The sequence below is a fragment of the Ruditapes philippinarum genome, unplaced genomic scaffold (assembly GCF_026571515.1).
Source record: "Ruditapes philippinarum isolate M1 unplaced genomic scaffold, ASM2657151v2 ctg1536_1_1_1_1, whole genome shotgun sequence".
NCBI classification, from domain to species: domain Eukaryota; kingdom Metazoa; phylum Mollusca; class Bivalvia; order Venerida; family Veneridae; genus Ruditapes; species Ruditapes philippinarum.
In genome coordinates this window covers 82,178-108,064 of record NW_026865013.1, presented here as the reverse complement: position 1 = coordinate 108,064, position 25,887 = coordinate 82,178, and the positions used below count along the sequence as shown (strand labels likewise).

The following is a 25,887-nucleotide window of genomic DNA, read 5'->3' as shown; positions in this document are numbered from 1 at the left end:
GTGCAGCGTTTTCTTTATTTTGAGTTCTTAGGTCTAAAACTTTACGATTGGGTTCTAAAGACGCATTGGGTTAATCCATGCTGTTCGCTTACCAACTCTATTACAAGTAGAGAAACTGATAGCGAACGCGGATGCGCAGGCTGGTCTAGATCCATGCTGGTCGCAAACCCATTATGTTGGTTTTGTCATGACACGGCTCATATCTCGGAAACTCATCTTAACAGGGGCGACTTTGACAAATCAGGGTTGGTCTTAAGTTAATTCGTTTATTTATTCAGCTATTCATGAAAGATGCTCAGGAAAGCTTAGATCGGGATTCACGTGAAATACTTTTCCATTAATATGCAGATGCCTGCCAATCTTTTCCTGATAGAATAGTTAGTAAAGATGGGGATTTTCTTAAAAGGGGAATGGATTTTTCGTCTCTTCTGTGATCAAAGAAACGAGAATACCATTATTTAGTGTCCGTTCCAATCTTTTCCAGAACTTCGTGAATAAATGAAATAGAACTATAGGGTTTTTTTCTCTTTGTTTTTCTCGCTGAGTGTGTTAGCTCAGTATGGTGATCGATCGGTGCCATCTTGATGAGCGAGTTGTCGCTTCAAAAATGCAAAAATGTTTATTTCCCATTGTCCTCTTAATGCTAAGAAACTCTTTGGACGAAAATTCTTTTTGTTCCGAAAAATGAATGCAAATATTATAATCTGTAATATTTTGAACAGTTTAATTATTATCTTTTTTATCAAACAAACAGTTTCGTTTACATATTCAAGCGCGCTGGTCAAATGTGTTAATGTCTAGATATACTTTAATATTGTGCCTTTCCCTAACCAACAGTGGTTGACTTGGAGCGTGATGTTCTGTTTTGGGGCGGTATTGTCTCCGGGACGACTTGACTTGTTATTGTGGCCGTACTATCTTCGGGCCGGATTGACTTGTACTTGGGCCGTATTGTCTTCGGACCGGATTCACTCGTTCCTCGTATAGCAGACTTTGTCTCTAAATATAACACGTTTGGCAGTATTAATATCTACAGAGACCTTACTTATTGTAACTGTTAGTATATTATCTTATAAAGTGTTTATTATATATTTATAGGTAAATTTGCCAAACGCAAATCGGAGAAAACTGAAACTTTATAACAATATTTTAGTAACGAGAATCAAATACATGAAATTAGCAAAAGATATACCACTCTCTGACATTTATTAAGAAAGGATATTCAAACTATACCCCGTGATCGTTTTAATGTGTGAAATAAAATACCTCTGATCGTTTCTCGAGCATAAAACTTGATTCAACGCGAAGGGATACATTTAGAATGGAATTTTGCTCCAATAAAATTCCTGTAAAATGTTGCTATCCAGGTACATTTATATAAGAAGGAAACAGGTACAGCCATTTCCCTGTGTATTAGTTAACCACTTTCGCTGTTAAGTAAACGAATAATAATTATTTTTCGTTTGAACATTCCTGGTTTCAATTAAATCCTGAACGGGTGTACTCAAGAAACAAGATTTTTTAATTAAACGAAAATCCCATTACAAAACATTTCAATTACTACGGTTCTGGTAACGGTTTTGCATTCTTGTAGATATTTTGCGAAGAATCGTTGCTACCCGGGAGACGGAAAGTTTGCTTTAACAAGTGAACCTACTGGAGCAGAAAATCTATCTTACAGCTTTGTTGTTGTTGTTGTTTATGATGATGATGACAGCGATTTTCAACAGTTTGCTATTATCAGGTGTTAGCTTACAAATTTTAAATCAAAGCTTCATTTTTTGTCATGTCTTAAAATTGAATTACAATTAAAGGACAAGGGTTAATATTTCTTGGGCAGGTGTAGAACGGATTGTGAAACTATGTTGTTCCGAAGAAAAAACTGAAAACTCCATGAGTCAGCATATCAACTATTCGTGGTAATATTTTGTCTTTGGGTCACATGAAATCAATATATCAAACAAATGAATTTCTTCCACTGATTTATAGTTTAATAAAAGATGCGGTTACTGTTCTTTGTTAAAGATTTTCTTCTCGTTTTGTTTGGAATATTAGTCTCGTGCGCTGCACGCGCGGTCACGTGAGGTCACCCTATTCAGGCAGGGTCAAGCTCGGTCACTTTTACATTTGGGAATGGGGGAGTTTTAGACAAAGAAAATCGTACGGAATAACAGTCATTATATCGAATAACCAACTCCCCGGGGTTTTGTGCCCATCCAATTCTGTAGTGGAAAGAAACAATGATAAATGCAGCCGACATTATCACCTCTTGTTAGAAAAACTGTATCATGGTGCGTTCTTGATTTTTTTGTTGCTGTTGTTGTTGTTTTTATAATTAAGATGCACTGGAATCTTTAGGATTATATGTTGACTAAGACACAAGCGGATTAGAACCACCAACCTTCCGTAAGCTAGGATTTGAAGTCAGAGCGGTGAGGGCAAGTGGTTCGAAGGCCTTAACCACTTGGCCACGGAGTCCCATGATAAAACAATAAATTGTATCGTTTATTTGTACCAGTATCAAAATATAATTAGTTCTAATTTAGTTTGTAAAAAGTGTCTCACTGTCAGTAAAAGTTTTGTCCGTTATTTCATTCGGTACATATTACATATATAGTTTCCGCTCTAACAAAGGCACATTTTTTACTACTACCGTAAATTCAACGGTAATTGGATGTTTGAGTACATTTCAGGAGCTGAAAATTGTTTGGCTTTGCGAATGTCCAAAATCCGTGATCCCCATATCTTTGGAACCAAAGAGACCGCGCATACGGTCATGGTTAGACTATAGTAAATTTGTGACGTCACTATACGCCTACCCATTGTTAGCCGAACTACTGTAACTATGGTTAGCGCCCGAACCCTGCCAAAATATGCAACCTGTTGCATTTAAGAAGGTCGTGGAATGAACCTGACTTCAAACTAACCAACAGCTGTTTTGTCGTCTTCATATCACGGAAAAGCAATTAGGGGATTTATTTAGGAAAATAATTTGAGACTATGGATTTTCCAATAAATTTTGACATTCGTGTTCTCTCTAATTAAGAAAGAAGACTAATACCGTCTTTAACTGTCTTATTTTGAATTATTTATTGGATGTAATAAATAATGTGAGTATTGGAAGACATTAATTGTGTTTTGTTATCTTCAGTAACGAGCCTGAAATGCAACAGTGTTTTTTTAACATGTACACTAAGGTACTGAAATTATGTCGCGGTTGAAATTTATTTACTATTGTTATAAGAAAAAGAGTCAAAAGGCATGCGCAGTCCTGATTGCTTAGTTTAAAAATATGTACAGTCACATTACAAATAAAAGTCAGTTTTAGAAAGCGGTTCGGTTGAAACTGTTGGAGAAATACAAAAATAAAATCTGACAATTCGAGTTAAAAAATATTGAGACAGACAATTGTAGTACAATTAAACATGTTTGGGAAAAACAAGAAATTAATACAGATTAAAATGTTTGGGATAAAAACCAATACATTAAAGCAGTACAGTTAACCTTGCTCGGGAAAGAAAAGAAATTATTACAGTTAAAATATTTGGGGGAAACAAATAAATTTTGGCTGTACATTTTAACATGCTTGGGAAATAAATCATTACAGTTAAAATTATTAGGGGAAAGCTATAAATTATGGCAGTTCAGTTTAACATGCTTTGGAAAAAACAAGAAATTAAAACACAATTAAACACAAGAAATAAGTTAATACCGTTAAAATGTTTTGAGGAAAACCAATAAAAAATGGCAGTAAAGTTTAATATGTTTGGAAAAGGAAAGAAATTATTACAACTGAAAATGTTTGGGAAAAACAATGAATTTGGCAATACAATTTAACATGTTTTGGTTAAAATGTTTGGGAAAATAATTAGTAATTGCAGTACAGTATATATTGGGTACAGTTTAAAATGCTTGGGAAAGACAAGAAATTATTGCAGTAGAGTTTTACATGTTTGGGAAAAGCAAGGAAGTCGCAGTATAGAATATGTTTGGGAAAAACAAATAATTATAACAGTTAAAGATGTTTGAGCAAACCAATTAATTAAGACGATACAGGTGCAAATCGGTGTAGCTCTAATATGTCTAGTCAAACAGATTGTGCCAAATAAAAAGGAAACAAATTCCTGGCATAAGTCGATGCATGGATAATATTTTTCATTATTGCCTGCAATTTATTGTCGCTCTCAAATTAACATATTTTATCGTAGTTTTGTAAACACACGAGGAGATATAATAATCATCAAGATATAATAGTTGATACAGCAGCTACAATGTCTTGTGTTTTTCCGACTTGGGGCCATTTACATATCATTTAGGTTCATAAATGATGATTTCCCAAAAGGCTTTGCGCATTACAGAAATGTCATCATCAGATACAAGTATAATCGGTTTTCCATTTCAGGTATGAAACTATACTCAGCGTAGAATACTAGGCGTCATACGTCACTGAAACTATTCTATTTTAAAGCGGCCTTCAGTTTTTACTTTCTGTTGGAAAAATATTTTATTCTTGTTTCAAACTTAGTATTTCAGTAATTTTATCTTAGAAAAGTACATCATATCACTGTAAGCCTACTTCAAAACAGCGTCTCGAGAGCTATTTATATTTAAAACGTGACAGTGACGTTTGTTTCTAAAAATAGAAGCTCGGGAACGAACCGTCCGCTTTACTAATTTAAATATAGAGAGTGGACCGGTAGATTAGAAGTATCAAGGGGTTTCCTTATTGTTTATGTATTTTATCGTCAGCAAATTTTATTTTCCACCTTAAGTATTTTGATTTGACAATTATATGAAAAGATTTATCTAAATATAACATATTTAACCCTTTGAACAGCTGAAGGCAGCTTTAACTTATAGTACAATAAAGTATTTTTTATAATTTATTAATATTGAATACATCTCATTCTCCCTTTATTTTGTATTATTATTTTAAAACATTTGATATTAATAGAACTTTGCTTGTGTTATATTATATTTCAGGAAATATTTAAACTTTTCAACCAGCCATAGCAACGAAAGCTGGTAGAGCTCAAATAAATGAATAATTAAAAAAAAAGCACGGAAATTTCCGTTGTACACGCTAAAATACAATATAAGATAAACTGAATCATAGTTTTGTTTATATATTGTATACTTTAATATAAAAGTATTTTCTTTCATAAGTATTCATAATATAGACCTAGTATGATCTCATAATTGTCCTTCATTTTGTTCTTGTTAAAAATAAACTGCCTTTTAACTGTTTTGGTAAACTTAAGTGACGTCCTTATTTCAGTTGACGTCATGGTAAAAATGTAGGAAATTCAAGTTTTCTAAAAAGACTCCATTAGGAATTGTTGATGTATATCTAGAATCTATTTACGTGCTGTAATTAAAATTATGTTGGTGTAACTGTTATATTTAAATAGAAACTCTGAAATAATATAATGTTCACGCAATTCATAGTGGAATAAACCATTTATCTTAACATATCTTTAATAAATCATGGTGGAAAATTAATGGTTATCAGTTGTTGTTTTTTTTTTTACAATTATTGAAATTTATTTTATCGTTTAAGCACGATAATACAAATAACTATATAACTTCTATGGAATACAAGTTGTTTCTTCTTTCAAATTGATAGAGATAGATTTAATTTTCACACTACCTAATTTTCCTGTAACTGTTGCCCTCTCTTACTTATCAGCTTTCCCTGATCATAGCCAATGTATTATTGTCTAATTAAAAGGTGTAGAACCTTATTAAGATTTCCATACCAATAACTCAAGGCCCCGGTGGAATCAATATGTTCATTTGCAACATTATTTGAAGATGGAATCTAATTAAAGTTGATCTCATCTTAAGCTGCATGCGTAATTCCAGCTTAATTTCATGAAGTATAAACCGTATGGTTATTTTCCTGAATATCAAATAATCTTTTTTACGTACTAACTGGTATCGACCTAAAATAACACAGCATTATCTGTTGATAAAATTGTTGCAGGAAATGGGAAAATGATGTTTGAAATATGACAGGGAGTTTATGTAGGAAATAGTTTAGTGCAAAATGACATATCTATAAATAGCAACGGATTATCTAGAGTGAAATTGGAATTGTGTGGAATGTATATATATATACATGTATATATAGAATATGTTTTATCGATTTGTAGTATGTAAAACAACCTTAATTATTTATCGATATTATAAATTAATATATTGTGCAGAATGCAAAATAGTCGTTTTAATGTAAAGGCCACATGATGTATCACGTGATGAACGCGTCTATCGTCCCTCCCTTATAATTTGTCTATTTAGTATCGCTTGTGAAGTCAATGAGTTTTGTATTTCAACTTTTGTTCTATCTTTTTTCGATTTTTTCTTTTCATAAACGCACTGTAAGATGATTTCATTTCTACTAAATACATAGCATTTATACGATTAATGAGTCTCGAAACAAATACATGTATGGTATTGTTTTCAGAACTGTCTTCCTAGTTCTTTAAATTTTCATTTCAAAGTACATGTCGCAGACATCCAGATTCATGGTAATTTTCATGAAATTTTTTAAAATGTATTTAAAAAGTAAAATATTCTCAAGTGAACAAAGAAAGTCATTGACACATTGTAAACGGCACTTGAAATCCATGTAAATTTCGAAATAAATGTTAATATATGTTCATACTGCGTTAGTCGCGCAGTAAATATATGGTGATAAATACAAAGTCAGTCTTTAACTGCATTTAACATGTAAATTATTACTTGAATTGTAAATTGAATATTTTACATTTTTCATAAGGTTGATTTTCTTGCAACGTTTTGCACATCTGGAAGCATGCATATTTCAGAGCTAGAATAACAAACATTCGGTTTGCATTGTGTTGTTTTAAGTTCATATAAGTCTAGGAAAGGGTTTTTGAATTAATTTGTAATTTTCTTGTTTCATTTAATATAAATGTACGAGTACATGTATTGTGTTGAAACATTAGTAACTCTCAACCTACATTTCATTAAATCAATGCACATGTCGAACTCCCACAGTCAAAACATTTAAAACGGTTTGCATGTATAAAAAAAGTAAAATCCTGTGAATTTTTGTACATGTATCTACGTTGCTATTGGTTACCTGTCTTTAAGACGATTTTAAAGCGTCTTACCCTAATTACGTTATTAATTATTTAAATGCTCTGAATTTTATTTCCTTTTGTCTTACTTGGTTTTATTTGACAAAGGGCATACAAAATTCACCTTTAATCATCTTTTAGGTGATAGCAATAAGACCTTAAACTATTAAGCACGTTTGGTGACAAAAAGGAACGAAAAAAAACAACAGCAGACGACAGTTGTGTTGTTGTCGCCAAACGCTATGCGTCTTTTTTAAAATCGTTCTAATTTGTCAAAAAAAGTGGAATTTTAATATTTGCAATTGAATGATAGCAGTTATTTCTAGTAAAAAGAATTTTCATTTTTACGACTTTGAAATTAGGAACTGTCAGTGAAACCCGAACAGATAAAGGTTAAAAGAACAAAATATAACTTTGCACCCAGTAAGGTAAAATACGTATCTTAGAAAGTTATAACAACGGATAGACAAAAGTCAAAACATTCCGAGTGATTAAGATAAAAGAACACGAAAAACACTCGAACTGAAGTTATAGTTAGCTTAAAGTGAGAAAAAGAAGGGTCTTCGACAAACACTTAATGGAAGAGATGTTACTGACACGGCCATGTTACGTGCAAGCTGGGCTCAACTACGCCCTCAGTACGGTAGGTTATATGTTTGAGCAGTTAACCTGGGTCACTGAAAATAGATATAAGAATGTATACTTAATAACTTAGATAGTTTTATATATTTGATATTTACAAAGGTATGGAAGCTTATTTATGCCTATGCTTTTCTTGTCTTTCTTGTCACACCAGAAAAATCTTCATTTGAGCCGCGTCATGACAAAACCAACATAATGGGTTTGCGACCAACATGGATCCAGACCAGCCTGCGGATCCATGCTGTTCGCCATCAGTTTCTCTACTTGTAAAATGGTTGGTAAGCGAACAGCATGGATCCTGATCAGACTACGCGGATGCGCAGGTTGGTCTGGATCCATGCTTGTCGCAAACCCATTATGTTGGTTTTGTCGTGACGCGGCTCATTTTATATGCAAGTCAGTCACCATAGACATATGCTCGACATCAAAGAACCCATAGTATAGTGTCACTAAAAAAAATTTCAAAAATGGTCACGTGAAAAAAATAGATAAAAGGAATCTGGAATGGTAAAACATCACAAACTGGTGATCCGATCAATACCGTTCATGACAATGAAAATGAAAATTTTTAGTTAGTGTTCAATTTTCATCATCGCCATTAAATACCAAAATTGTTTCTTTTTATCATATAACTATATAAATCTACTACCTACAGGCTTATTTTAAAAACAATAAGCAAGAACAAGTCGGCCGTGGCGTTCCATATTACATATAAATCAAAACTATACTAAGTTGTATGTTTCTCAATTGACCGTTTCATAGCGTGACGCTGGCAACTTATGCGTTAAACACGTGACGCTGCGTTAAGCATGTGATCCTCGCAACTTATGCGTTAAAAACTTAATTTTCAACATTTTCCTATGGTTTTCAGATATTTTGTCAGTTTGATATATGCGGTCTTTTTTTATCTGCCATACAATTTTTATGAGAGTTTTAAAGATTTCAGCGATCTGATAAATTTCTAGCATTACCTGCAATGAATGAATGTTCCAAATAAGAGCCTGAATATTTGCTTTTGCCCGAGGGAATAATGAAAGCACCACTTTACAAAGTGACATATCAGGTCTAAAAAATTCAGACTAATAGATGATAAGGGAAATAATAAATTTGTTTCAAATTTATAACAACGTGGGTATATATAATATAATTTTATTTATTTTTATTGTGTTACATTGTGTTACATACATGTATATTTTGTACAATAACGGAATAGACAATTACTAGTACATACGTATTCTAATGGAATATAAAGGGTAATATTTCTATTCAAGCTATACATTAAGCTATAAATTAACTAAATTTCATAGTAATTCAAGTCTGTAATCAGTTTCTGGAAAAAATGCTTTGTAAGCAATATTAAAATACCTTCTTTTTTTAATTTCGTGAAAAATTAGCTGAGAATAATCTACGGTTATTTACGCCCCAAGTCTTACTGCTTAATTATGTACACACCTATAACATCTTTCATCAACGTTAATTATAAACAATTATAATAGGATGTTCCACTTCTTAGATTTTTTAGTTAAAACAAGTTGCTAGAATTTTGGTACATGTATTTTAACTAATTGAGAACGGAAGATGGATGAATGGATGGACGGATGGATGGATGGATGGATGGATGGATGGATGGATGGATGGATGGATGGATGGATGGTGGATGGACGGACGGACGGACGGACGGACGACGGACGGACGGATGGATGGATGGATGGATGGATGGATGGATGGATGGATGGATGGATGGATGGATGGATGGATGGATGGATGGATGGATGGATGGATGGATGGAGGATGGAACGAACGAACGAACTTACGGACGGACGAACGGACGGAAATAAGCTCATAGACCATTGGATGTTTGCCCGGACAAACGAATGAAGAATGAATGAGTACCCTGTGGTATTTGGGTTTACGGAACTGAGTGAAATAGAAAAAAAGAAATTTAAGAGCACAAATATAGTTTAATGTGAAAACAAAACAACATTGTCATACCGTGAAAGTGGACAAGTAGTCAGTATACAGGGGTGGTCTACTCCACAGGTTTGATTGTATTGTCTAGTTCATGGTCTGTTGAAAATAGTTCATGTGTTTAAGCAAATTTTAATCACCTATTAATGAGGGCGCTGTGGCAGCGTTCATGGACCGTCTGCTGTAGTTATTGTTTTTATCAAAGAATATAATGTAAAGTATCTGCACTTGAAACAGGTCTCTCAGAGGTGGCATAATGCAGATTTATTTTTCATGCTACTTTGATTAGGAAAGGAATAAAAATGTATATTTAGTTACTTAATAGCGTGTTGATTGCATGCACTGCGTGTTTCTGAAACCCAACATAGCTAAGTTCGTGTTTAACACTTACCACTCTAAATTTCTTAAATGGAATTGTCCATCTTTCTATCTGGACAAAACCATTTATCATTTTAGGGAATGTTTTTAAATAAATACTGAGTATATAGTGACCTGTGCAGACTATGATCAAACAGGACGAACTTCGTCTTAAACAGACATATATTGTAAAAAAAAACACCCATGACATTTATATTTCACTCTTGTTTCATAAAAATAAACGAAGTGATTTGCATTTTATATTTTATTTTTGTTTTCCATATCAAACTATACTGAGTACATGTATTTGTACACTTAAATTTCTTTTCAAAATCAAATTTGATTTGTCTACGAGTATGTCACTCTGTTTTGTAAACTCAAACATTACAGAGTACTCACCCTTCGTTCCTCTTTCGTTCGTTCGTTCGTTCGTTCGTTCCTTCCTTCCTTCCTTCCTTCCTTCCATAAAAATGAACGGAATGATTTGTATACTGCGAGCTAGATCTAAGGTCTTTACTTAAATTATCAATCGGTCGTGATGAAGTTGGTGGAAAAAAGAATCAAAATCATCACTACTAAGACAGCCCTGTATTCATTATTTAGATGAATATGAAAAAATGCTGGCATGCATTTTCAATTATTCGTTTTTGGTTGATTAAACATAAAGCCAAGTGCACGTGCCTCGTTTCACGAGCTTAACGTAAATATACTTATAAATTGTTTATGTCTTTAGAGCGCCTGTTAGAGATGCTCCAAGATTTATGGTGATTTTTTTTCTTGTATATGCTTCTCTTATCCTATTGACTTTTCTTTCGGTTCAATGACAGATGCTTTATCTTGTTCTTTTATACATGTACATGTAATTCGCCCTTGTTACTTAGTTGTCAGTTTATAAGAATGAGAATGAGAAGAAGTGTAACAAATTACATGTATACTGTAATCAAGTTGAAAATTTATAATATAGCAACAACATGGACAGTTTTTAACTGAAAAAGAATGTGGCTGTCTGATCTGGAAGCATTATTAGTCTCAGCTGTAACTGGATAGTTTGTCAACCCAGCAGCATACTTGACAATACTCTATCCTCCCTCCCCTCCCCCACCGTCCGTGAGATAGCTAAGAAAACTACACACTTAATATCAGCCGGCCGCTCGACCTGCCTTCACCCTCGCCGTCATTCCACATGCACTGTTTCAGTATGGCCACCTTTCTGTCCGAAATTGAACCCGCCATCTATGCCTGCACATGGCTTTTTTGGACCACAGATATGAAAACGAGGCTTTATTGATAAGATTGGATCCAATAATGCTGAAATTTGCATTGGTTATATCTTTATGGTGTGACAAAAATTGTTTTATTAAGCATCTAAACCTTATAAGTTTAACATATGTTGCATTTATGTCTTGGTAGAATTTCAGTAGATGCATGTAAACGTTCGGAAAGGCTGGGGAAAAATAATTGCTTGTTTGGAAATAGTTACTGCAGTCTAGGACAGACTTTTTATCTTCAGAGCTTCGGTGTAATAAAAAGAGCGTTTTACTTAGAATATTTCAATTCTAATGATATTTATTATTTACATATTGTGATAATATAGTCGACAAGATGATGACGGAAAAAACAAGAACGTACCGAACAAGAGAGATAATAATCTTTTGTGACTCTAGTGTCTTTTCACGTACATTGTAACTTCCCTTGATAAATCAGAACGTAATAATTAACGAGAAGGTTGAAAACATTTTAGTTCCCATCTAAATACTTCATCAACTGCAAGCGTAGTGATATTCACAATGCTAAAGCAATAATGTATATAATTTTGTAAAATGAAGATTAAAATATTTAGTAACAAATTGGCCAGTCAGCCTCAAAGTAAAAAGAGTATTGTTATTTTACTGTATATCATTAGTCTTGGACCTATTTTGTCCAGCGTAGGTAGCTTATTAAAGAGATGTGTTCAATCGGTAGTAAGCTGATTTAGCGTAATACCATTGGGGGCGCAATACTTGCACCCGAAAATTTAAAATAAAGAAATCAAATATTCAAAATTTACTACGAAACGCTTTATAGTGGTAAAGTAATAAAAATTTAGATAATATAAACGAAAGGAATTTTGTATCTATTTAACTTCTACTCTAACATGAGCAGTTTTACCTGTGTGCTATTGTAACAGACGCAATTCTGCCTGCACAGGCATGGAGTTTTTTATGATGTTATCTCACACAATAAATAACGTGCAGAGATAAGAATAACAGGCCAATTTAACACCTGATAAGCCCTGCCTGTACATCTCAGCCGTGGTTTTTTACTAATAAGAAATGACTTTTTGATCCAATTTGTTAGAAATATCCAACTTTGTCATGATGCTATGTAAAAGTAGATTTCTGAAATTCATAACTGCTTAAAAAACAACAAGTTAACATGATATGGGAAATAAAGATTTTCTCACTCACTCACTCACAAACCCACCCAAACTCACCCACCCACCCACTCACCCACTCACCCATTGATCAATCAATCAATCAATCATTTTATCAATCAAGCATTGAAAAAATAGTCTATCAATCATTTACTCATTTGGCAATTTAAAAACCCTTTCCTCTCATACTAATCGCATCGGTGATAGAATGTTCTTTTTTTCTTTCCAAGCCTTGTTATACAATGCAATTATTTTATTTTATTTTTATTCTTTTTTATTTATGTTTTTTTGCTGTTGTTGTTGTTGTTTTTAGAGGGGGTTATTGTTTCTTTTGGGTTTTTTTTGTTCATGTTTCTTTTTTTTCTTTTTCTTTTTTTTGACAAATTTTCTTTTTTATATTTTCAGATGAATCGCCCAATCCAGGTTAAACCAGCCGACAGCGAAAGCAGAGCAGGTGAGTTATCGCCCTTGTTGACTAATTTAATACTTTAATACTTTATACAGACGCTGCAGTTAAGAGTTGTCTCCCGTTTTACCGTTTCTAAATCAGCAGGACATTATTTAAGTTCGGTTTTTGCAAATGATTATGTCAGTCACTAACTTTAATAAGCAAGCATCTCAAGTTATAGAGTTGTTACTTTTTAGGTGATTTGTTGGGTTTGGATTGAGTAGGGTAGAATGGTAGGAAATTGGATTTAGGGTAATCCTCCATTGCCATTAAGCACAGGAACAAGTGCATGTAATATAATATAATTATGTTTTGAAGTTTTTTGTAATGCTTGCTTTTCAGACCAATTTCTATCAATGGAATTCTTACGTTCTTACTACTATAAGTTATCAACCACGTGACATGACGTCATGAGCACTTGGAAACACTAGAATGCAATCTGTAAAAACTCGGCGACCCCTGTTTCTCAGGAAACACGTCTTATTTCTTTTATTTTCATCGGTGTAATTTAGATGCGAATGAGAAAGAAACTGTTTCCTTCTTTTCAAAACAAATTTCGGATACAGTTTTCATTTTATCTTCAACAATTGTTTACACATATTGTCGAATATCCGGACATTTGGATAACTTCGCATTTTATCGATGTTGCACCGGGCACCGTTCCAAATTATCAACCCATTTTCTTTCCCATTCAGTTATTTTTGATTGAAACCTTATGTTTGAAAATAATTAAGAGGTTGAAATGAAATGAAAGTTAGAAAATTAAACGGAAAGCTACCTAACTAGGTGAATATATGTAAAATAGTTCTAGTAAATACGGCGGACAGATGCCAAAGTTATGAAAACTATCCGAGAAGAAAATGGGATCTGATATAATTGGTGTTATATAAACGATCATTTATGTTTCAAATTTTAGCTTCAACATATTAATAATCTTCCTTGATTGCTCAAACTTCACACTCATCGTTCAATACTGGTTGGTTCCAGGAACGGATCCGAGAGAGTGTATAGCTTCCTAATCTAAAATAAATTCTGTTTAAACCAACATTGATAGGGTATTCAACAGAAAATGATGTACTCTCTCGGTCGCCAAACGTTGAATATGATTAGCTATCTATTTGATTTACAGAACACTGATCTTTCTGAGGCATTATTCAAATTTGAAAATAACCCAATATTTTTCATAGATACTAGTATTGAAATTTTATCGATTATTTTAGTTGATATAGAATTTATTTAGTTCGATTGTTTATAGGAAGCTATATTTAAAACCTTACATACATTACACCGTCTCGAACCCGTGCCTGCAACCAAACTGTACTTAAGCAATGAGTGTAAAGTTTCTTGCTCACGGGGTTTGTGCACACGCAGCCAGCAATCCGTAGGTTACCGTCGTTCGGTGTGTTAACCAATCGGCCATGCAAACTATTTTGTATAATACATTAGTCCTTTGGCATACTGAAATCTACTAGTATATAGAAATAGCTGAAGATAACTTCTGAAAATTTGGTAATTTGACTTTTGGAATTTAGGAAAACAGAAGAAAAAACATGCAGAATTAATAGATTCGCGTTGCGAAGCCAATTACGTCATGGCAATTGTGATGTTTTTTCTATGAACATGTGACTTATACACTCGGGACGCTTTTAATAACATCATAAAACTTCTTAAGAAAATTACTAACACTTAAAAAAATGATGTTAATGTCTTAATTTCGTCAAAGAATATTTGCACTGAAAAATGAAATTTTCATTTATTCTATTTGTGTTTTTTTTAGAACAAGTTATTATCCTGCTGTTAACTAAATTTTAACTCAATATAAAGTTTTAACCATGCACTAATTACTTCTCGGTTTGTAATCGCGTTTAAACTTCTCTTATATTTCTCTCTTCGCGTTTTTAATACGAATCGAGTGTCCCATCGTGACAAACATTTTTTTTCGTCAGTTTTATGCTCGTGTTATTTTTCACGTGTTACAGAGATAGAGGAAAAAACCTTGCTTCTTTATTGCTGTCTCTTCTGTCACTATAACAACAAAAATGACTCCTCTAACTTCATTAAAAATTTGGAGACGGAACATAAAAAGTTCATTAATTTTGAGCGAGATGTCGGAAAACTGAAAATGACAGAGCAATTTGTCTTTCTGTGTTCCATTAATGATCTGCGCCAAATATTCGTTCTTGGCTCTTAAAAATCGATTAAGTGACAAAAATACAACATGATTTTGTCTACAGTAAAATAACGACATTTGCTAATCAATCCATGCTAGACTGCAATCGGAACAGCTCGGCCATTATCAATAATAATAGTAGTCTTTTCCGAAGTTTGACGTAATGGGCCGAGAAGATACGATTGGTCCAACAGTGAGCTTGTTCTACTCACCCGCACGTCAGCTGTACCTTTTCTCTGATACCGTCGAGTTGTTCTTGAGACTACATTGTCACCTGTGCTCGTAATGCAGGAGATTACTTTGCATCAGATTTTGACATGATTGTGTCCCTTCGACTTCTTCTTATTTGACATGATTGATATATGTGGATAGCCTGAGGTATTAGTTTGAAACCTTGAATTCATATAACCTGAGATAATGCTTTCAAAACCTTGAATTCTTGTCAATAACCATCATAATTATAAACAAGACAGGAGGTGAGCATAAAAGAACATTGTCATAGACAATTTGGCAACCATATCCCCAATTTGAATATAGAATTTCTGTTCGTACGGTCGAACCTTTTCGCTCAACATTTGAAATATTGCATTTAAATATTTAGATCTATTCTAACTACTACGCCAATTTCTTGGTAAGAGTACTTAATTTGGTCATGAATTTGACATGATTATACAATGTATGCCCTTTCGTCGACATTTTTCAAAGATTTGCTCTTATTCAGCTATCAAGCTTTGACGGTCGTACATGATTCCAAATAACATGCACATATTGTCATTCACTGTATCTTAAATTTCACATGCAAACATGTTACTATCCTTTGCTTGGCAACATATTGTCACTGTAATTTCATTGAATTGAAATTTAGAAATGTTCAAGATGTTTCTCTTTCCGTTTAGGTGAAAATATTCTTGGAAAAATGATGTATCTCTTTGTATTAAAGTTTTTACAATCATATACATGTACTGATTAATATATGCACGTTTTATATGAGACCAAAACAGATGAGCATTAGTCATGTTTGAGAAAAGAGAAATAAAAGAACATGTACAATGAATTTACATCTAATATGAAATATGTTTTCTCTAAAATATTGACGGAATTTCGATGGAGACGGCATAATTCTTGATCATTTTACTCATAAAAATGGAATCTCGGTGGCGTTATAGCGTGCATTACTTATTCCGTCTTCGGCATTAAAATAAAGTGTTCGGTATATAAAAGGAAATCTGATATTTAAATGTTTAATATATTCGGGTAATATTGTCATATCATCTTGCGTAGACAAGTATTGGAAAACCGTATATTTGCATGAATGATTTTCTGTTATCTCCCGTTGCCATGGTAACGATTTTGTGACTGTTGACAATAAAATCCTCAAGAGTTTCATGAAATGCGTTTGCCATTAAATGTCGTAAAATGGCGACGCTTTGCGGCAACACTGACTCACGGCACTTTTGACGGCATTCACACATTTATTTCATGAAATGTTGAAAATTTGCCTACTATGGCAATGTAAAAAGATACATGATGAAGATTTATTACAATTGTTATGAAATTTTCTAGTTTACACATGCAGTAAGCAACAATATATACAAAATTTGTAATTAACATTTAGTGGTGTTCAAACATTTCTTAATATGTCAACATGCAAAACGTTGATTTGGATTGAATAGCACTACATGCTGGCCTTTTATGTTCTTGTAGTCGCAAACACATTTCGTAGATTACCTAAAAGATGGTTTTTCCTGTCATAATTACTTTTATACCGTTTACATTTCCATGGAACTTTCAATAAAGAGTTGAAATAGATAATAAATTCTGCTAATGTGGTAAAAACAACAGTGTTTATAACAACCTGTATATGCATTACGCTCTCCACTACCGTGATACACGTCATCAGTTTGTTGAAATCATATTGTCTTCTAAATTTGTAAGGACTCAAATTATATTGATTTTACAGCAGACGACATTTTTAAAAAAAAAAATCTGTAGAATGATTGATCCATATGGAATTCCAGCATAGCTCACTGCTACCACAGAGTTATCATGGTGATTGCGAGGTCGTTTTTTCCCCTAATCGATTGCGTGTCATTTTATGCTCACGTGATCTAAAATTGAAATTATTATTTTTTTTCTATTTATTTAAATTGTTGTTTGTCAAGGTATTAATGTCAAGAAGCAGCTAGTCGTTATAAGACAGGCGAGGTTAACAAGAAGATTGAGTGCTTGTTCCGTGAATTGATAAAACTTATTAATAAAAAGGTTTTTGCCTCAAAATATTTCCAGCCTTGTTACTTAGATATAGCTCTTAAGTAAGTAATGTCTGAATAAACAATTTAGATTTTACGTTCCAGATGCATGCATATTTTATGCGGAGGGGGGGGGGCGTACTGAGAACCTCGCTTTTGACTGTTAGTTTGTATGTACATGTGTATCCTGCACTAATATCTATCTTAACTAGTTCTTCACTCATGAACCGACCGGAAGTTGTTAACGAACAATATAAAATAAAATAAGACCATGGTCTTCGGCTACATCATCACCGCTAGCCAGGGTCCGAACTTGAGGCATCTAAAGCTAACGCTATCATTTACTAAGTCGACCAAAATGGGTGGGAGACATCGATCCTTATTTGGTTATAACATTTAAAGTAAAAAATATTCAGGCAAATTACGCATGGTGCAGTTTTAGAGAGTTTATTATAAAACGTTGGCGACAGACATGAAAAAACTGTTTGAATGACACCGTACAGAATATACTGCCGTCTTCTTTCAAAATCGGAAACGTGCCATGACAATAATATCAAGTTGCGACGGTAATAATTGTGTTTTAAGTTGTTTGTCTAACATTAATTGCATTATTTTACGCTGAATTTTCCCGTAAAACCACATTTCATAACAAGATTAGGGCTTTACCCAGACGAAAATTTAAGCAAAAGTGTCTTAATGTGTAATTTTGTGTATATACATCTCGAAATTGTTGAATGCGGTTCATAAGAATCAGACTGTATGAGGTTAAACTGTATTGTCTCACAAAAACAACTGTAAAATCTTGTTTAAAGATAAAACAAATTTGCTTTGATTTTATTCAATATACATAGTGTATACGTTTCAAACATTAGACTTTTTATTTGCATTTACTGTGATCCAAAAGTTTAAATTGTATACATGCAGTCTTCCAACAGACTGAAATTTTATTCGATTCATTTTCTAATTTACGGTGTCCATAAAATGACCTGCAAATCACTTAATGGAAACCGTTCGTCTAATTCCTTGTAGTATTTCTATATACAATTAGTAAATAAATCTTCAGAGAAATTATCAATTTACTAATTATACCGTAAACTTCTGGTTCACAAAAACCCAGAACTAATCCATTTAGACGGAAACAGATTTTTATCAAAAGCTCATTTTTGCTTATTAGCTAGGTCTACCTCTAGGAATGCATGTTGCAATGTAAAACGACATAATTATATACTTACCTACTGTATAACAAGATATCTTTAGGAATTTTTTTAAATTATATATTATTTGAAAATAGAAATATATAAGCAATAAGCGTTGAGGACGAGTTACTTCCATTACCGGATGTGACGTAAATGGGGAAGCCTTCATTGTAAATCTGCAATAGTCAGGCAGTTAGGAAAAGTTGCAGTTATTCCGCTGAAAGCCCCAAATCCACTATGGTCTTAGACCCAAAGCAGCACATTTGGTTTCTCCGGAGTACAAATATAAATAGGTACAACCGCAAATATGGCAATGTGAAAAGATAGACAGTAAAATGGCAATATAAAGAGATATTTTGATATTGTTACATAACCGGGTCCAAGCACACACTATCGAAAACTAATGTGAGATTTTGAGCATGTAACTTCATGCACATTAAGTGTAAACTTAGTTCTAACTTCGCATTATTCCTTTCATCAATTTAACTATTTCAATTTTTTCTTGTAAGAATTTGTCCTGATAACAAAATCTTCTCAAAATCTTTCCTAGAAGAATATATTTTCTTCAAAACAACATTGCGTTATATTATAAAATGATGTTTTTATAATAATTAGTTTCATTAGACATAGGCAGTCCTGTTTACTGTTCTTTTATACCAAATGGTGACAAATGTGTTCATCCCCTCTTTGGAAAATCTTTGGGGTTTTTTTTAAGTTGTTTTCCTTTTTCAATTTAACATAGGTGACGCAGGGCTCCCTGACGCATTACCGACGTAACAATAGGAGAATGTGAAATACATGCAACCGGCGGAGTAATTCCAATGTATGAACCATTCGTGCAGATCACGTGCATGATAGAAAAATAAATCTTTCAGGCTTATTGATTTTTGCTAGAATTCCTCTGTAGTTAAAGAGATTTATTTGCAAGAGTTCAAGTGTGACTCATGGTTTAGAAAAAAGGGGAGGGCGAATGTGAATCCCTAAAGGTCTAATCATGTCTTCGTGTCGCTTTAGCACGTTAATTGCGTGATTTGCATGCAACAGAAGCAAAGAAATGTTCACATTACTTTTAAGTTAATAACGCACGAAATCAACGTGCATCTGGGTATCACTGCCTTTTTCCAAATTTAAAATCAGAAGCTAATCCCGATGACGTTGCGCTGTTTATAAATCAGAGTCTATCATAATATTTGATAATAGCTACAGGTCATTGTTAAAATTTACATAAACTATTTACACATACAAACAAAATGTATGAAATGGCCATAACATTACATAAATTAGTTAGACAGATGCTCGCTGCGTTTAGCACCATATCGGCAACAATTAACACTGGCTACTTAACGAAATTTAAACAAATATAGAAAACCCCGGCATTCGCATATTTTTCACCTGTCGCCTATTTTAAATGAGCACCTGTCCTTATGGTTCAAAAAATAGACTCGTCCAAAACCCTCGTTGTGTTTATTTTTAGATACGCTTCACAGATCAATGAGCGCTCAGGTAATCAGGTAACTCAATATCAATAAAACGCTCTGATGTAAATCTTTGTCGCGTGCCTGGCACGCGCCCAGTATCATGTCAATCATGAAACTAAATTGTAACCATAGTAAAATAGGAATAAATAAAAGAATATCAAAGTAAAATGACTCACGACGTACGTAGTTAAATGAAGCTATTTAATCGTGCAATCGTCTAGGTGACTTTGATGCTTTCGTGATGACAACGACATTAAACCAAAGATGCATTAGGTACATTATTACACATAATCGAACGACTAACCAATAAAATTCAATCAGTATACTTTGTCGCACGCAAACAAAATCGATTATTTATCATCCTCGGATAAATTCTAACAGAAAGATAGAAAAAATCAATTATTGGTTAGACCGCATTTTAGAAAATAAAGAATGTTGAAAAGAATATTATTTAAAGCATACAATATATGCGAAAATCAGACGCATGGCGTTAATCATACAGTTTCACCTTGTGTAATTACATGAATAAATGATCAAATACGCGAGACTGTTCGTCATCGGTGTTTAATTTCGAATTCATTAAAAATTTAATTAAATATACATGTGTCTGTACCAATCCCTTGAAAGGGAAAGTCTGCAGGGATCACTTTAAATGTGAACCACATTTTTTTTCACATATTACACACTGTATTAATGTTTTACTAAAAGAACCTGTCTAAAACGCCTTTTTTATAGGTATATAAAGGATAAAGTTACTTTTTGAAAAATGTGGATTGCTTTACAATCTAAACCATGCCATACTTTGTTTTCTATGCCCATTCTTATCGCATCTTCTCGGCCCTTTCCGACAAACTTCGTCGAGGAGTTCCGATTGTGCCCATTCAAAAAACAGTAATCATTGATTTTTGTAAGATTGATTGGTTCTGCCATAAACTATTTAAGATGAAGAGAGCTTGTATTGCGTCAAGTGTTATTACTTACTAGAACCACATTTCCTCACCACAAAACCCATCGCAAATTACATGTAAGTTTTTTTTACACCTGACATTTAATAATACGCTGAACATCATTCAATATTTATAACTCTGAAATTGTAAATGCTAGCAAATCCCCTTGGGTATTCGCTTTGTTTTGTGCTTCAAAAATATCCTTTGTTTATATACCAGGGCTATCATATTTTGTTGGTTATCATCAATTAAACATTGTTATAAAATTTAGCAAACTTAGGTACAGCTGATTTGTCTGAATGTTTTAGTAACAAGTTATGATGTTTGGCTGAAAAGTAAAATCCTGAGAAGTTGACAATATAATATAAAGGTTCAACGAATTTCTTGTTAAAAGTCATACAAATAACACGAGGAAGTATATGGTATATTATTAATATATGAAAACTAAATTCAGTCATCTTTTTTGTACAATGCTTATAATCAATTTGTCGCAAAATTAATCTGCTATTTGCCCATTATATAGAATTCTACGTATAATGAAAAGTGAATAAAAACCAGCAGGTTTCTTTTACGATCATATTTCTGCAGCCTTACAGCTGGGTCCACGTTTATCTTTTATATTGCTTTTAAAACGATACCTGGTTTATTTATTAAAAAAGCTACCATATGGTTTCCTTTGTTCCACTTTATTAGCCTTTGGTTCAATTTATTGTCTTGGGATCCAATTAGACGCTTCTACAGGTAATCTCCTTGCGTGTAATTTAAGCCTCTTTGTATCCAATTGAATTCTTTAGACATTATTAACTTCAGTATCTGTATCCATTGTTCCATCTATATCAGTGACATGACCTGCAAATCATTTTAATCATTTTGAATATGTTTTAAAGGCTCAGAAAAAAATCTCAAGAAAAAAGGCGAAGCTGTGTTCTATAATATTTTGATAATAAAAGATGCTTATCACGTGATGGAAGAAGCTTAGAATGTGAAAATATATTGCCAATAGAGCAGCAAAACGTATGTATGCATGTACAAAGTGATATTACTATACATACGAAATACCAAACCACTGTCATTTGACTTATAAACAAATAGCAAAAGAATGTTCAGCGACATCGGTAAATGAGTACCTTGGAAACTCTATCAGAACATCAAAAATAAAAAGATTTTAAAAAATAGCATGGTGGCTTATTGTGCCTTTAAACTATTTAAACATAAGAATAGGCACAGCAAAAATATGTGTCATAGCGTTACTAATGTTATTGTATTATGAAATATTTCAGCGGCACATTTTTATTTTTAAAAATCATATGTTGTGTTAAGAACCTGTGTTTGTTTCTCTTTGTTACTAGGAAATTTCAGACATCTAGACCATCGGGCAGTTAACTTATAACTGTTTCTTGACTTTCAAATTCTAGTACAAACCAGTTAGTGACAACTTCTCCGAGTAATCAGAGAGAACAACAATTTCAGAAAAGTCGGTTTTAGCAATATTTTAGATTCATAGAAAAACCGGGCATTGTATTATACAAATTTGTCAAAGAAAATTGCTCTGAGGCACTAGTGTCTTGACCATTTCCAGAAGCTCCTTGACAGTTGTCCACGAGGCGCATTTATTTTTAGAGGCAAAAATCAATGTAGAATTAATTACCCTGGTTGCCATGGCGACGATTTTTAGTCAATTAGTATCCATATTACTATAAGATCAGAACTGATCCGATTAGCTTTAGGGATGGGAATTGTAGGGATTTTCGTCCTTTATCTCCTGTTTAACCAACTTTTTAATTAATACACATGCTTACCACGTGTTATATTCATGTGGCACGTGCACGCATGCCTGGAATTGAAGCCTGGTCATCGCAGTACACTGGTCTTGCTACAATTTCATTAAACTCATAATTATGCCTGATCCTTATGGAGATTCAACATTATTTTTTTCTAACAAGGACATCTTGAATAAATTTTCTTTAAGACGAAGAGGAATAGAGGAAGTGAGCTGAAAACTATTAACAAAAGTAGAATTGGACACCGAATAGCTGGTACTAGTACGCTGTCTTTTTAGACAAAAGAAAACTAGCGGTATTCTTACTGTTATATCGACAGCTGGTCTTGGTCGTGGACGGAAAAGATGAAAGAATTAGGGGACAGGTGCGGACACAACTAACGGTATTTTCTAACACAAGGGCAGCCGGGGAACATAGGAATTCTAGCCGGCTACCATCTGTCACGGTTTCACTGGAGAAACGGTCTAAAATATTATCAAGACAGACCGAGAATTGATTCACTGGTTAGGTTATACATTAGTTAGCATGCATTTGAAACATGACTAGTTTAATTTTTTTATACGAGTTTTTTGAAAATAAAAAAATAAAAGCATGATAGTAACAACAAAAATAAAACAACAACAACATAAAAATGAACCAATAGGCCTAGTATTTAGCATGCATTATGAGTGAATGGCAATGACAGAAGGAAATTACTTTTCGTTTCATTTGGTATTGTCATTAATTCTTGCATTAAGCGATGGAATTATTGTTTAATGCTTTATTAAACGATCTATCCCATATTTCCTTATTGTACAATAAATCGGTTATCAGTCGTGTCTAAATAAGCTGTTAGAGAGAAATACTGGGTTACCCATAAACAGATATTAGAAGTAAACAAAGACGGGCTTTTTCCCCTTTTTTGTATCACGGCATATAAACCGATTTTACAGTCATTGATTTTTACAACTTAACGACTTGATGAAAAGATGATTATGGTGCGAATTGTCAACGCGTACTCATAATTGGTCATCGCAAAACCAATTTAAAATTTATTCAATATTACGTATATTTACGATGTAGCATTTTTGTAGAACGACAGGTGTCTGCTGTCACGTGGTCATGTTAGTGTGATCAACATCAGCCGCGCGCTATGTAGACTGTCAAGTCCACGGTGTTCAAATAAACGACAAGCGCCTGGCATGCGAACGCAAGGTGATGACATCAGATTCGGATAAATCAATATTTCGCCCAATATTTCACAGTTCAATCAAATAGTGCTGTAGACATTGATTTTGTTTACAAGATCAATCCTTCCATGAACTGAAGCTTATTGGAAATTCTGATAACACTGATTATTTCTATTCACCCGGTTGAGCCTTTGTTTGGATGAGAACGGATTCTCTTTGTGTTCATTTGATTACAGATTATTTGACTTGGACAATTCTGTTGTGTTCCAAATTTTAGTGTATTACTTGTACAATTCTGGCACATAACTGGTTTTGCTTTTATTTTCAAAGAAAAAATCCTCTTAACATCAGCAAGAACAAATATGTACCCCCACCCACCTTTTCCATGTTCATTTTGATTAAAAGACTTCTCTTTTTATAGAAGTAGGTCGTGTTTCGTGTTTCGTAAATTTCTATTGATATGTATTCAGATTCGTTTTTATGAAAACGGGTATATCAAAAATACATGTTTTATTTGTGATTCCTGATCTACTATTTGTCCCCCAGCGCAACCCAATCAGGCATAACACATGCATAGTGTTCCCTATTGAACTTAAAACAATAATGCTGCAGATTTCTAAAGCTGCTGATTTAGGGGGGGGGGGGGATGAAAGTGACATATCAAATGTGATCAGTAATGTATCATAAAGTATAAATATAATGAGACATCAAAACTGATAGTATGTAATTATAATAAATAAAAAAATATATATCAGAACTATACGGCATTTTGATATAATTACGTTAACCACGAGAAGGTAAAAACAGGGCATGCGTGTAGAAACTTTAGTAGAATGCATAAAATCTTCAATGAATTTTTGTGAGGTAGGGATGCAGCTGTCAGAGTATGTGGTATAAAAACAACGATTATACAATTTTCCTGAGAGTGTAATCTTAAAATATACCCACTAATTGCCTCGGTGAAAGGAGAAGTGAATAAAATGTTTACGATTATTGTTCAAATAACCTTTCTGGATATTTCCGTAAGATGGTCGTGTTTCAACATTTGAATAAAGTAACAACAATGAAAGTACTGATATTTTACTTAAAAGGCACATTATGCCTCCGAAATCCAGATTTTGTTTTAATTCTTTAAATATGTACTTCATGCATTTCATTATGTTTTGATAAATGACTAAAAGTATCAACTGAAGAGAAAAATTGCTGAACATGCAGTAATGTGTAATTTGTCGTAAATGTAACAAAATGTAAACAAAGTAGTATTTTCACTCCCATACGAAATACTAATTCATTATAATTATACCAAATGCCAATATAACAAAATCAGCAAAAGATAGTTTATGAATATAAAGTTTTTTGTTTGTTTTTTTTTTGTTTTTTTAGAAATTGTGTCAAGATACCAAAATTTAAAAAAAGTTTGAGAAATAAAAATGATAGCATTTCTGAGGTATAATGGGCCTTTAATTAACATGTAAAGTTATGTTTTCTGTTTTACAGTCATTTATAAGCATAAAGTTACATAAGTATTTTAAATGGTTTCCTAGTAACAATAAACAGACATGAAGTTCGCTGCCATTGTAAATGTAGAACCTATTTCGAAAACAAATGTTTGTTTCAATTAAATGTAACGATCTCTATGAAGTCCGTCCGACTGTCTGTCTCGATTGATTTTTTTTTACATTCCTTTTGCAAAAAAAGAAGGAGTTAAGACATCACTGTAGATATACATGTATAAAAAGTATATGTAGTATATTTAACTTGTTGAAATGTTTTTTATTGTTTCTAATTTTAGAACGTGACCCTGCAAAACATGGTAAGACTGATGACGTCATATAGCTCACTTTAATTCACTTTATTTTCATTTTTATTTTTCAGTGTCAGTCGCAACTTTTATTCACATTTTTTCAATTATTTATTTTTCCTTTTCAGTTAATAATAGTTCACATTTTTTCTGTTCTTTCGT

The 25,887-nt window shown here is 33.1% G+C and overlaps 1 protein-coding gene across 12 annotated transcripts in view; it reads left to right on the top strand.

Annotated features, from left to right (window-relative positions):
- LOC132727550 (CUGBP Elav-like family member 4) overlaps positions 1 to 25,887 on the top strand; it is a 73,531-nt gene that overhangs the window by 15,700 nt on the left and 31,944 nt on the right. For 6 of the 12 annotated variants that reach the window (XR_009625365.1, XM_060713088.1, XM_060713090.1 and 3 more), the window contains exons 1-3: positions 7,669 to 7,749; positions 12,892 to 12,940; positions 25,717 to 25,737. Coding sequence is in view for 11 of the 12 variants with exons in the window: in XM_060713088.1 (XP_060569071.1) it covers positions 7,684 to 7,749; positions 12,892 to 12,940; positions 25,717 to 25,737 (136 nt within the window). In the remaining variant the exon portion in view is untranslated. Of the gene's footprint in view, positions 1 to 7,668; positions 7,750 to 12,891; positions 12,941 to 25,716; positions 25,738 to 25,887 lie in introns of those variants that run through there. The other 6 variants (XM_060713100.1, XM_060713099.1, XM_060713094.1 and 3 more) reach the window with 3 other exon arrangements.